Source organism: Lineus longissimus, chromosome 7, assembly GCF_910592395.1.
Source record: "Lineus longissimus chromosome 7, tnLinLong1.2, whole genome shotgun sequence".
Classification (NCBI taxonomy): Eukaryota; Metazoa; Nemertea; class Pilidiophora; order Heteronemertea; family Lineidae; genus Lineus; species Lineus longissimus.
Window position 1 is genome coordinate 6772246 of NC_088314.1, and position 13803 is coordinate 6786048.

A 13803-nucleotide genomic window follows, 5' to 3' on the forward strand; every position below is an offset into this window, starting at 1 on the left:
TATCATTTTGGCAAAGGACCTTTCTTCTATAGATCACAGTCCTCAACCAGTCATCGAACAATAGGGAAGTTAACTCTTCCAGAGGGACACTGATTCCAGATACACCAAAATCACCGCGACGAATGCATCATTATTGATTTCATTGCCTCTTAATGGTCCATTCGAGATCTTCGCCTTGCCAAGACCTCCGATAACGTTGCGTCCTTGTAAGTATCCCAGTTTAGTCTTGTCAAGAGACTGTTCTTCAGTTCTGCGTCGCTTGGATAGGGTGATATCTGAAACGATGAAGAACAGTTTTAAATTCGTTTTTTTCTTCAAATGTCCTAGAAATGTCGGAACGAATCTGTTACACTCAGTATTTACATGTATGAGGCTAATCCATAATTTGACGAAATAATCCTTGGCAGGGGAATTGGTATTGACAAAGTGTAGTGATTATTTACTCAGAACAAGCACAGCATTGAAATTCCGGGAATTCCATTTTGATCCCAATGCTTTGACTTCAGTACCCACTCGGAACTCGCCAAATATGAGGTGAGAGAAAACCACGAACTCGGGGACGTCAGGCGTCCAGACGCAGAGATCCCGAGACGCATTAGGGACGAGCTCGTTTGGAAGTGCCAGTTCAATGGTAGGGCACTTTCAACAGAACTGAAACAGTTCATGAAGCCTGCTGGCATCGACAACAAATTTGGGAGTTTTTGCAAAGCCCCCAAAACGTCTCCACGTGAAAGCCTATCCTAATGTTCGACTTCGTTATCGGGAGGTTAACCATGGGGAGAAAGATGTTCACATTGGCGTTTCGCCGGGGGATTTGCGAAAACTCCCTTTTGCTCACCTGAGTCCTTAGACCCCGAAAGAGTTCCGGTGGGCAGTGTTCGCGGTAGAACTTCTTATTGAGTAGAATGCATTCAGATCCATTACTTACTAGGCACATACTGGGCTGGTTGTCGAACACTAAGGTTTCCAAACCCTGTAACAGAAGGAAAAAGCGAAATGACTTAGCGTGGCCGTCGATTTGATTAATAATAAAAATTTGAGGGTTTGTAGATTAAGTAGGAGGACGCGTAGAACGACACTATCTCACTCCATCCTATCAATCATTTGTATAGCTACATGTGGTATAACATACCCAAAATGTTCAAATATTTGGTGGGCTTTGTTTTCAAGTCCCACTTGTATTTTTACTCACAAACACAGATCCTTTTGTGAGTGTCCGTACGTGGACGAACTGTGGGTTCAGGTCAGCTTCTGTGAGTTGATGTTCTCGCTGTTTGGCGGCTGCATCCAAGTCGTCAAGAAATGTCCGCCGTTCGCCAGGATCATCGTTTTCGTCTTGAACCTTGACCTTTGACTCCACCGTATTCTGTTGTTGTTTGCTTTTTCGTCTCGGTTTCTTACCGTCAGCTGTCGATGCCTACAGCGTGTACGAGTAAAGAAATCGTAAGCTTTTTTTAACTTTCTTACATCGCAAAAATAGCACGAAAAGTTTGTGAATTAATATTTTAATAACTTATAAAGCGATTGAAACAATAACTTGCTGTACATCTAACATTGTTACCAGTCACGCCTAACTTGACGCCGCCAGTTTCGATTTAGAAAACCTCGATATCGACAGTATGTGTACATTTGTTGTGACATACATGTGAATACGATCTGATGAAGTTTTTTTGCTTCTTTGTTTGTGATATAGAACTGAAATTTGAAAATTACCACATTCTTTGAATCTGCTTTGTCGTCCTTGGTGAGTTCCGCCACTGACGTCTTTGGTCGTCTGTCTGTCCTATCCGTCAAGCTCACTGAGTCCGTTTTCTTGCCTTTCCCGAACCGTGCAGTGTGTGGTCGGATGTTTAGAGCCACTTTGCTGTTCGTTTTTCCATGTTTGACCTCACATTCTTTGTCACCACTTGCCATGTCAGTATCGTCTTGAATGTGGATTCCTTGCAAAAAAATAGGTTGGTAAGATTGGGGTGCAGCGTGATATAAAAATTCGGAATTTGAACTCGTGTCCTATATTTTGGAGTAAAGATCAAGCAGGAATCAAGTAATAATGCACGATCCGTATCCTGGTATAGTGAAATTATTTTACGGAGCGTGAACTCAACGATAACTTGCGCTCACGGCTCAATTCAGATTTCATATCTTTACAAAAATTCACTTATAACTTTTTCTCAAATTTTAGAAAATGTTTTTGAATGCCTACCTGTTATATTAATCTCTGTGATATACTTGATAGCCTGCTCCTGATCATCATCTGGGCCATAAGGTAGAGGATGAAAGATATTTTCTTTCGCGATGTAGGCATCATACTGGTTGTTCTTGAAGGCTGTGAATGCCTCACGTCTCTTTGATTTGACAGATATGGTGCCAGTGCGTGCATTTATGTTCGGCTTCATTTTGACAAGTTTCTTTAGGACGTTTACACTTCCCTGTAATGGTAAATGATCCACACTTTGGGATTGGAAGCATTTCATCTTTTCACGAAACAGTTTAGATGTTTTTTACCTTGGTTGTTTCGTGAAAAGATTCATATTTTGATACGTATTATCGAACAGATGAACCTCCTTAAGGAACACTCTGAGATAATTGCAATGGGTTGCGTGCCCTGCCACATGTGACCAGGCAAAATAATGAGCAGACTTTAAGAGCTTATATAGTAGTCAACTCACCGATTTGACGATAAAGATCCAGTTTGACAGGTTTGTGTCTATGGTAAGCACTGCATCGCGTCTGTAAATAGAGTTATTTTGGTAAAATTAATAGAGTCGACAATGATGGCGATTTTGAACCACGTCGAAGAAAAACGCGCTAAAGATGTCGCTACTATCACCGACTACAAAAACAAGTAAAATACATGAATCAATTGATTTAGTAATAGTAGGGTTCATTTGTTGTAATGAAAAGGGTATAAACGGAATACTCATGCTCAGAACACCCTCCGAAACAGGCATCAAAGGTTCCATGGTGTAATGGTTATAGTGGGACTTTGAATCCCGCGATCCGTAATCAAATCTCCGTGGAACCTACTTTTGCCAGCTCATGATGCGTATGATACAAATTTCATGTATTCTTTAACAACTTTATTTTTCCTTTGATGACAATTCCATGTTTATTTTTTGCCTCATGGCCACGTAGGTTACAGGGTGGCAAGACATTATGATCAACTACTAGCAAGAAACGACTCACTTAAAGAAACTGAAGACGAACGTTTTTGGATCATTAACCAGCAAATCCCTCGGCCATCCATCCAAAAACTTGAGTCCTCTGAAAGGGTGAATTGGAAACTGTTTATGCCAGTAGAATGAAGAAAATTTACATAATATTTTGTATGATAAATTCCCCACGGCGACTTTTCGTCACAAAATTTGAGTTATAAAGTCAAATCCAATGTCTCAAAAAGAAAATTTGTTCAGATGACGTATCACAATCAGCACTTGTGCGCATGGACCCTAAGAATCTTTTTTCAGAGCATCCAATGAGAATATTTTATCTGCGGCCATATTAACGCGTTAGGCGCATGAGATTTAACATGTCCGCTACCTCATAAACGTCTCATGGTCTGGATCGTTGATCGTTCTACTTCCTCCCACCATGAAGATGCGTTCATACGCCTGCAAGAAACAATATAGAAATGAAGTCATATTATATAGTCACGGTCAGTTCGCGGTCTTTATTTTTTTCGATTTATTGACATCATGATAATGAAGGACACCGGCTCAACTCGACAAAGCTATCCCCGCTGCATATATCTTCTTTTTTTTTCATTTTGTCCACGCATGCGACAATACATGTATCTTTGTACGTGGCACTGAACCATGCTTTTAGTGCACAGACGTACATGTTGACAAACGTACATGTATCATAAATACAGGTCATGTAAACGAATATTTCTACGTACCTCGTCCGAAATGACCAGCATTTCTATGTAGTCTTTGGCGATGACCGTCGACTGTCTAGCTGACTGGTTCACAATGGCCAGTTCCTGAAAAACAAAGGCTTGAAGGTAAAGTAGCAACTCATATGGGTGTATCAATTTGGTCAATATTATATCTTTTCACTATTTCCGGCTACCCCGTGGTCTGTCGTGTATCTTCGCGACAGGTTACTACCTTTTGTGTGTAATCCTTAGTCAGGGCATGATAAGAAGCAGAGAATATCAGTTTTTTGTGTTATTCTAAGGGCTGTGAGTTCCTTGAAACCATTGAACGTCAGTTCGTACCGGGTTTGTATCGAGAGATGCAAAATATGGGTTCTATCCGGGTTCGAACTCGTGCCTGTACTGCAAGATAGACTCTAGCAGTGTGTACACAAGGCTATACGAGGCTCCCTATTAATTTTTTTCCTTTAGGACAGATTCTTATGCCTTGTGATTGCAAGAGATAACATCAGCTGTCATTTTTGTTTCTGAAATGGAAAGTGACAGTTCACGAACCCCGAAGCTATCGCCGCGATGTAGGAAACACACGGTCCTCGCCTCCTGTTTGTCGTCTGCCAAGATACAAACTACCACTGAAAAAAAAGAAGAAAATAGCAGTTTAAAAATGGTCTGCATGGATCAGTACTGTAACAAACTAAGTTCTCAGTGAGCCGAAGTTGGTGTGAGAAAAAAGGAAAATTTCAAAAACAAATTCAAATAAGCATGCATGCATCGTACATACATGTATAAACTTACCTGTTCCGTAGAGAATGAAGTAAAATGCGTATGGAGGGTCGTTCTCTCGAACTATTATACGCTTGGCGTCAAAACTAAAACAAAGAAGGAACGCCGTGAAAAAACAATTTTGAAGCTGCGAAAAAGATAGAGGTCATTGGTTCCGCTTAATAGAACAGACTAAAATTGGGCCATGGTTACCTTGAGGGGCTTCAGGCCGTCACTTCACCCCTATCACAGGAATGAACATGGTCCGCTTACTGTAGAACGTCACGACTTACAGTGCGTACATGGTGGTCTGTCATTGGAATCACCACTCTGGTTATTGTAAGAGTTTTCGATAAATCTGCTTTTTTCAAGTACCTTCATTCGTGCTGCTATTTTTTTCGTGTTTACCTTTGAAATGATCCCCACTGGGCCAGTCTCATTTGCATTCGCACGGGGTAGTCTGCGATTGCTGGAACACTTCTCAGGGCGATCATGGCCTGAAGTAAAGAAGAAGCAATCTATCACAATGATTCTTAGCTGTTTAACATTCACCAAAAGTAATATTTGAGGAAGAACAGGCGAGGTCGTGTGTGAGTCTGTGTGATTAGTTTTCGAGAGATTTTAAAACATTCCTTACGTAATAGATCTCTTGTTCAGTCCTGTATTCAGGTCTCTTCGTCAGAATTCTTCTTGCTTCACTTGACATGCGCATCTGAAATACAAATGGGCACCATTATCATGACCACTGAACGTAGACTTCTGCGCAGCCACGGAACTAGATTTATGACATCATTCCGTGACAGCCAATACAGGCCGCCATTTTGGACCCGCTACCCGATTCTCCGAGTCGATCACAGGTTTGTGAATACAATCCTAAAACTTTGGCATTACACATTCTTTACAGTATTCTTGACATTTCTCTTTTGGATACATGGAGGCTCTATTTTATCATTTTGGCAAATCCGGCTTACCTGTTTGTTTGCTTTGAAATCCGACGGATCAAAGAAAAGATAGTGATCCCTGTTGATGCCGAGAGATGCACTCTGATCGATCTGTTCCACTTGTTTTGTGTAGGGGGTTCCAGCGTAATCGCTGGAAGGGAACGTGGTTTAACAAATCTTATGAAATGATGACGTTCTTGGTGTACCTTTACTGCATTTCTAGTCGTAGACCTGCGCCACTTGCAATACACATTAACTCTTGGGGTAAATTACAGTCGTCTGATGACAACTTCGATTCAACCGAACCGACGAATGTTTTCGCATTGATATCGTTTGGTCTCGACTTAAAAACTTAAACTTAAATTACGAATATATGTGTCTCTTACCATGTTTTGATGTGATCCTCTAGCATCCATCTCCCCATCATTATGACTCTGGTTGCCAACCGCCATTTTGGAAGAAGGCTTTCCTAAAAAAAGAAGATAAACATTAGCTGATCACTCGAACGAAGATGGATATTCATTCACATGCTTCGAAGGTTCACATTTATTTGTATTGCCCTCTCCGGCCAATTCTGTTACATGACAGATATTTCGAGAGAAAAAGCAATCCCAATTGCCGAGTTCCCTCAGTCACATGATTTCCCCTTCCTACGGGCTGCTAATGGGCCAATTACCTTCTGCACTATGTGTCCTGGTTGTGGGAGAGAATGTTTATGACCCAACGGAGAACCTCTTCTAAAACTCCCAACACTGCTAGAATCGTCTGTAATCCACTTCACGTTAAGAGCCATTGCTTTTGACGTCAACGATAGTTAAATTATCCTTTCAGAATGAACTGTCAAATATCCCAATCCAAAACCCATCACCATATGACACTGTATATCTTACAAGTTCAGTCATTAACTTTTAAAGCCTTTACTTGCAATAAAGTTCGAAGAATCTTTCATTAGAATGAAATAATCAAGCTACCACAGGAAAAATATCTATCACGACATTATCATCATAACCAAAGGAATCGAAAAGTAAAATGAATTGGATTTCTACCGGTAGAAAGCAAAATAGCCATCCAATTCAGAACACAGCAAACAATTTAAAACCTTGCCAAATATTTGGATGTTAGAATTTGAATTTGGACGATTAAAATATGAATGCTTTTTCGATCACTTGACCTCAAAACCAATAAGCTATCACAACAATCATAACTAAAACTAAATCTATTTTGTCTATATCAATAAAACATGATCTACTTTTTGTCAGATTTTTTCAAGACACACAATAGTTTAGTGGACAACTGGTAGGTGTGGACACCCTGAAGACCGCTTCAAGGTGGATAGTAGCTATCATGTTCCTGACGCAGCATCCACCAGTACATATAAACATGAAACTCAAATAACGCTCTAAGAATGCTTGGCCATTAATTGGAGCAAGGTAGTCATGACAATTGGTGATGCTAGTGCAAAGAGGTGATTGTTGTAATGACGACTGAAGATGCTAGTGGAAAACGGCGCGCGCGATCGTAATCATGACAACCGCGCTGGTTTCCCTCTGTAGTGGAACCAATCCTTTCATGGATTCTTAGCACTGTCTTCGAAAAAGCGCTATAGGGTGAATTATCGGTTATGTGTACCCGATGATGTTTAGGCCAACAAGCATTGTCGGACAAGATAGCTTGCTTGTTCTAAAGCGAACACGGGTAAATATTATATCTAGAGCTTTCAATTGTATGATCAAAATAAAGGATTCACATTACGAGATAAATTCAAACCAAAGGAATTTCGTCGGCGTTCGAATATTGAGGACAATTCATGACAACGGTTGTTTACTTCCCATAATGAACACAAAGTACCTTTCTTTCTAGGACAAGACGAAAATCCCTAATCGAAACAAGAACGACATTCTACTCAAAAGGGAAAAAAACATTTGAGGCAAAAAATGGCTAAAGGCTATAAACCCGTCTTTCGCACGTTCTGCGGCTAGAGGGTTTGAGTTACAGCTAACCCAACAAGCTAATAGACTAACCAATAATAATATTTTCCATTTGGTGCACTTGTCCAAATCGGTCAACCATTCTTTAATCGTGCGCTATATATCACTGAACAAAAAGGTATAGGGTTTATTTAGACCTTATAAAATCAAACCGGGAATTAGATTTGTGATGACTGTGCCCTTGGGCGAGTAGACCCACACTGGATCTAGATCTGTTGTAAAGGCCTATTTTCACTCTAACGTGTATTTATACCGCCGTGTAGAAGTTCTCCTCCGCAATTTATCAACTGTTATTGTTCGATTTGCCCGCGTGATGGATGACCAAAAAAATTGGGGGCGAGTGTAGCTATATACACACGTAGCAAAACTTACTTTTCGATCCTCATCTGTATCCGAAGACATGGTGCGGTCCCAATTGCTCGACTCCAGTCTCCGCCGGCCCTTCTTCATCTTGGCCAAAGCCCTCACTTTATATCCCGCAGTGGCGGACCAAACATGCCCTCCACCCGAGATCCTCCGACCCCAAGGGGCGTCCAGCATCAGTCTGTTAATACTACTACTCCGTGAACCCGTGAAGACAGACCCTGAGCCTTCCAAAGATGACATCCTGTTGTATCCTTGGCCACTACCAAACGAGCTGTCTCGGCGCCTGCCGTACCCGACTTGTGAGGACTCGCCAGATAACATAGAACCTCGCCGTATCTCTTGAGATTGCTTGTATCCCGGGGCATATGCGTATATCCTAGCTATATTGTCTCTTTTGATATCAACTGTATTAATTCCGCTCTGGTAGAACTGTGAGACACTACCTCTTTTATCACTTTTTTGTCTCTCGAACTGTTTGAGTTCTCCTAGGACGACGGTACACCTTCGGGTGGTTGCAGAAGAAGCTAAGGGTACGGAACCCTTATGCCTCTCTGGCATAGTCTCCGGGTGCACTGAGGCCCGTCGATCACCAGGGTATTGCTCAGTATCCTGGTCCAGCGGGGGCCCAACACACCCATTGATGTTTGTCCGTCGATCTAACATCAACGCCTTTTTAAGTCTAATGTTAACCATATCCTTGTTATTTGAACGGATTCCTTGAGACATGGAACCTCTCTTTTCACCAGAAAGGCATTTAACGTCACTTTTACGGTGGTCCTGATAAATGTAACTTCCTTTTGGTAGATCACGATCCTTACAATTGTCTTTCGTGCAGCGTAGTCCGCCAAGAATCATTTCGCCAACGTCTGGAGAGCTAGAGGAGCATATCGAACCTGGTAACGGACTTGGTCCGTTGAAGAGAGCTCTGCCCTGAGTGGCTGTCTCGCCTTTCTCTCGTTCTTCCATCGTTTACCTCCCTGTTTCGTTTCCTTCAGGCGGTGGGGTCTCGGATGATTTTGATGCTGACCATTATTACATGTCACATAGTTTCACCTCGAACACTGAAGATATCAACTTGATATTAGGTGAAGCAAGTAAGAGAAACTCCATATCTATGGTAAAAATATGACGCATTTCAGCTTGATTTGTACTGAAAAAAACGTAGTAAATGAGTCATACTCACATCAAAAACAATACTTGTAAGTTACATCTCCGTGGAGATCAGCTGAGAGTAGTCTACCTATCGTTGCCATGGTCCGTTGAAGGAGAGGATCGAAAGAGCAAAACGTTTATTTTGAGGTGCATATATCAAACCAATACTGAATTATCTTGGAGTTATTTCATTAACGAGTGATTAAGGCGGTAATCCTCATAGATCTGGCTAAAATCGCATAAAAATATCTTCACTGATTGTGTTCATGTTTACGTTCATTTTCCTCATCCAAGAGGACTTCCCCTTAAGACAATTATTAGTCAACTACTTTTTTGCTCACTTTTCTAGAATATCTCTGTATGATCAGGCCATTCCTCTGCAATAACTGCACTCCAGCGATTCAATATATCATTCAGCGATTCAATATATCATAAGGGAACTCTGCCTTTAACTGTTATCCTAATACATCATGTCATATGGGTTATTACAATAATGTAATCACTTGTTCTAGACGCGTTGGCGAGGATTACAAAGATAAACGCAGATCGAAGTTTGTAAAATTGTTTAGAATAATCTCAATGTTATAGACTCGGTTGAAAACGATACTGAAAAATATGCCCCCGTAGAGTTTTTTTCGGTGAAATGAAAAATAAGTTAGCCTAAAGGGTTTTGAGATTCTAAAAAACCTGTTCATTTTGTTGAAAAGCCTCAAACTGGTGCATATAATGTTGGCTGAAAAACCACTGAATGCATTTAAAACCTCAAAAAGCCTTATCTAAGGTTAAACAATTTAGAAGCATCGAAACACACAAAAGATGCCATTTGGAAATACGCTGACTGCTGTCAAATATATATACTTACTAATATATACATGTACCAGCGGCTCAAGGAGGGAGCCCCTCGAGTCCTTTTTGACGTCTTCCTCGAAGTATTGGTGATTCCTTCCTGAGTTACAATCTTCTTCGAAACGCGTGTATACTTTTCATTATTCCTCAAATGCGTGATGATGTTCAAGTACACTGCTTATCGGTATCAAAAACTTCAGCTGACAGTCATGAAATCAGGTATAAACACAGAAAAGGCGACTACATCCCACACATCTGACCGTTTAACTGGTTTTGTTTTCCTTCCGTATTGCAAAAGGTGCGTGAAGACCAGAAGTCAAAATCAAAATATGAGAAAACCTACGACAATTCCTTGTTGCCAAGATGTTTCAGTGGGGTTGCATGTACAAGTGTACAGTCGATACAGTTGAAGTTAGGTGAAACCAACGTTACCAGCGGTTTCATCTCGAGTTTAGCTATAGTCGCTATGCATTTTAAAAGGCCGTGCGCGCATAAATATATAAGCGATTACGGCAAAACTAAAATGAGTTGAACTTTCAATCCGTAAAGTGTGATATTTCGATCAAAATCCTTAATGTCAATTAAATAAGAGCAGTAAAGTGTAATTGTACAGGACACAACGCTGTGTTTGAACTGGCCATTTACTGACTGAACTGCATAACTCTTCTCGGGTAATCATTAGCTATTGCCATTTCATTAACTGTTGATTATAGTTTGGTTATCAAAACAATTATGATAAGTGGGTAAACTTGGCCTTTGAAAACAAGAATTTACTAGGAAAGTATTTTGACAGCAATGACTTGTACATGTACCTCCATACTCAAAATTATTCAGTGTTTTCTAATGCTCAAACTCCTTTTTGGTATTTATCGTTAAAGGAGACATTTTTTCGATGCCTTTGAAAATTTTATGTGTCAATGTAAGAGGAAGGTATGGGATAGTTTTAACTTTTCTCTGACTTCGTCTTTGTGGCATGATGAGAACAATAGGCAGGTTTAGCAACCCATACGAAGAATAACGTACGTCGACGAAGCGAAACCTGCCACATGTTAATAGGCACTTTCGGCAAGCAAAAACTCACGCCCGTGTTACGTATCCCTATCGAATTTTCGTACTGTGACATTTTCCCATCCTGTACAATGTTGAAAGGTGAAATGAAAACGATTCTTCCAGGTAAACTCTCAATTAAGTATCATTTACATGTAAATCAGTTTCGCTATCGCATATCGCGCATCGGGGATGTCCAAGATGTGAAAGCACCATACGTTACAGCGATACGGATATTCAACAGTTTGTTGTGTCTACATGTTCTATACAGCATTTACCATATTTGGCAGTGTTTCTCTGGCGCCGTGCTGCAGTGTTGCATGAAAACGGTTATAATCGCAAAACTAGTTGTACGTTCTATCAGATATATAACTACTTTCTACAACATGAAAATATTAGCCTCAGTTTTTCTTTGACGTCATTGCGATATTTCTTACCACCGCCAATTAGATATAAATAAAAGTTGATAGCATAATTTAACTCCCAGAACTGATCAAGAATATAATTCTGACAATAAAATCTCAAACTCCAATATTCTTCTTTCAACTTATAAGGAGCGAAGACCTCTGGTGCTCCCATAATAACGATGTATAACCTATAAGGGATTGACGTCACGACGTAGGCAATACTGACAATAATCAACATTCTAGTTAGGTGGGTTGACTCCTTTTCTGATTTTTTCTTGCCTTTTTCGCTGACACCCATCTTGTCTCTCGCCTTTGAGGCGCTGCGTAACACAGTGATTATCCACAGGTTACAGAACACGATGATGCAGAAGGGTACGATGGTCCCGATGACCAACTGGAACATATTCCCCAAAGTCTCCATCTCTGGGGCGTCTGGTACTGACATGACCACGATACCTACACCTAAAAAGACAGAAAGATTTCATACAGAGCAGCACAAACCGTCGAGAATTGACATTGGGAAAACGAGTGTGGCGCCGGTCCGCCCCATATACGAGCTCTCGCTACGCAGCGTAGGGGTCATCACGAGTAAGATGTATTAGACCAAGTCGGAAACGTGATACATACTGAGATAAAAATATTCCACTTTGCAGTGTCAAGTCATCGATAGAAACCAGTTCCGAAGTACTTTCATTAATTTACTATATACATGTAGTTTTTTTTTAATCAAAAACTCCTTGAATGGCCAGAAACCTGTGTTACACAAAGTTTGGCGGAACGGACAGTTCCTGACATACTTCGTCGAGAGGACTTGGGTGGCTACTAATGAAACTGATGAAAGTAATGAGCCAAGTCAGCAATTTCTGCATAAATGTATTAATTCGGAGTTCTGTTATGGTTCTTTTCATGATATGAGATGAACTGTATTGTGAAACCTGTCAAATGACTTACTGCCAGTGTGACCACCACTTTTCGTAATTTTAAATGTGTAAAACAAGTAGATGTTAAGGCCACTGATGATAACCAACATGATGAAGATTGTCAGCCAGGCCCGGCGGATGGTGCACAGCCTTGGAACAGCCATCGGAAATCGGACAACAATAAGTCTATCTACTGTCATGGCGGCCAGATAGAAGCCAGAGAGGATGGCGTTGGTGTAGGAGAGATACCACAAACCCCTGGAAAGAAAAGACAACACAAATGGTCCATGGTGTACTCTCCCTCGGGACGGATACCCGAAGAGGAGAACGGGAGTGGGTTTTTCATTGTGCTTGTACAATGTGTTACATCTATAAATAATTGTGCACGTATCAACTGACGTACTTCACTCAAAGCATGCCCTAATAGCCTTGCCCTATAATAGCACCGTTTACACCGGACCCAACCAAACCTGACCAGGCCGGGCAAGACTCACGTCGCTCATCGTTGTCTTCTAAGGAATACTGACTCTTCATCCGACTGTGTTTATTCCCCTGTCCGATGCAGAGGTTTCGAAAAATTCTGCCGGTAAGAGTCAAAGAAACCTGCATTACCCAACAGGCCAGATACATATGCCCGAACTTACTGAAGGGCGAGCTCCGAAGGAGGCGCTGGTGCCCAGAACATCCAAATCAATGCCCATCCATTTGCTATGGTAACATTTGTATCAACAACGGCCAACGCCGTCATGTAGCTGCAGGTCGAGATACGCCGGTTGTCTTTCTGTATCGTAATTAAGATCGACATGCCATTTCCGAAAAGCGCTAAAACCGTCACGGCGATCCAGAGATATTCTGTAAAGATCTTATAAACGACACGGAGAGCGAGAACCGAAGAACCAACTGGACCCTCTGCTTCCATGGTCCACGCATCAGAGGTCGGCGTTTCCATCCTCGAGAACTCACACTGGATACGCGTAAATGAAAATTGCAGAGTTTGAAAAACTTCCACGAGAGCTGGAGACGGACTGCTGGTATATCATGAAAAACTCTGCCGTTCATGGGTGTCATTTGAGACGCTCTTTTAATGATATCGTCAATGCGAGGCGTTGCTAGTTTTTCTCTCGCTATTGATGGAACAATGCCATGGCGGCTTAAATAGCCGTTACCTGACACCCTGTGTTATTTATACAGTGCAAAAAACATAATACCGTACACCGAAATTGGTGAAATCAAAATCTTGCTGTGTTAAATAAGAGGAAAACATTATTTCCCGTTCTACCAGTTTCACCGGGAAGAACTTTTTTACATTTTGGGCATGTAGGCTATAGTCACCAATCACGGACGAACGCTAAATGTTAATCATGACAAGCCTAAATAGATATCCTGCATTAAATATACAATGTAGCTAACTAGATTCAGCGCCAACCGTCGGAGCTACATAATCGTACGGTGGCTGGGTAAGGACATCACATGATTATTTATTTTTAACATGAACGA

General features: G+C 41.1%; 2 protein-coding genes across 2 annotated transcripts; both read right to left on the reverse strand.

The window, feature by feature from the left end:
* Nucleotides 1-149: 149 nt before the first annotated feature.
* LOC135490947 (uncharacterized) lies at nt 150-9190 on the reverse strand. The gene is made up of 17 exons (XM_064776532.1): nt 9118-9190; nt 7941-8995; nt 5967-6049; nt 5611-5731; nt 5277-5351; nt 5048-5136; nt 4673-4746; nt 4433-4509; nt 3899-3982; nt 3541-3611; nt 3187-3264; nt 2670-2730; nt 2204-2429; nt 1714-1940; nt 1193-1417; nt 839-973; nt 150-275 (listed from the first exon to the last, which is right to left on the reverse strand). The coding sequence occupies exons 2-17, from the start codon at nt 8898-8900 to the stop codon at nt 150-152; spliced, it is 2712 nt and encodes a 903-aa protein (XP_064632602.1). The 5' UTR covers nt 8901-8995; nt 9118-9190.
* A 1013-nt stretch (nt 9191-10203) lies between these two features.
* On the reverse strand, nt 10204-13408 carry LOC135491394 (galanin receptor 2b-like). Its single transcript, XM_064777238.1, has 3 exons — nt 12951-13408; nt 12338-12564; nt 10204-11848 (listed from the first exon to the last, which is right to left on the reverse strand). The coding sequence occupies exons 1-3, from the start codon at nt 13253-13255 to the stop codon at nt 11352-11354; spliced, it is 1029 nt and encodes a 342-aa protein (XP_064633308.1). The 5' UTR covers nt 13256-13408; the 3' UTR covers nt 10204-11351.
* Between the last annotated feature and the right edge of the window lie 395 nt (nt 13409-13803).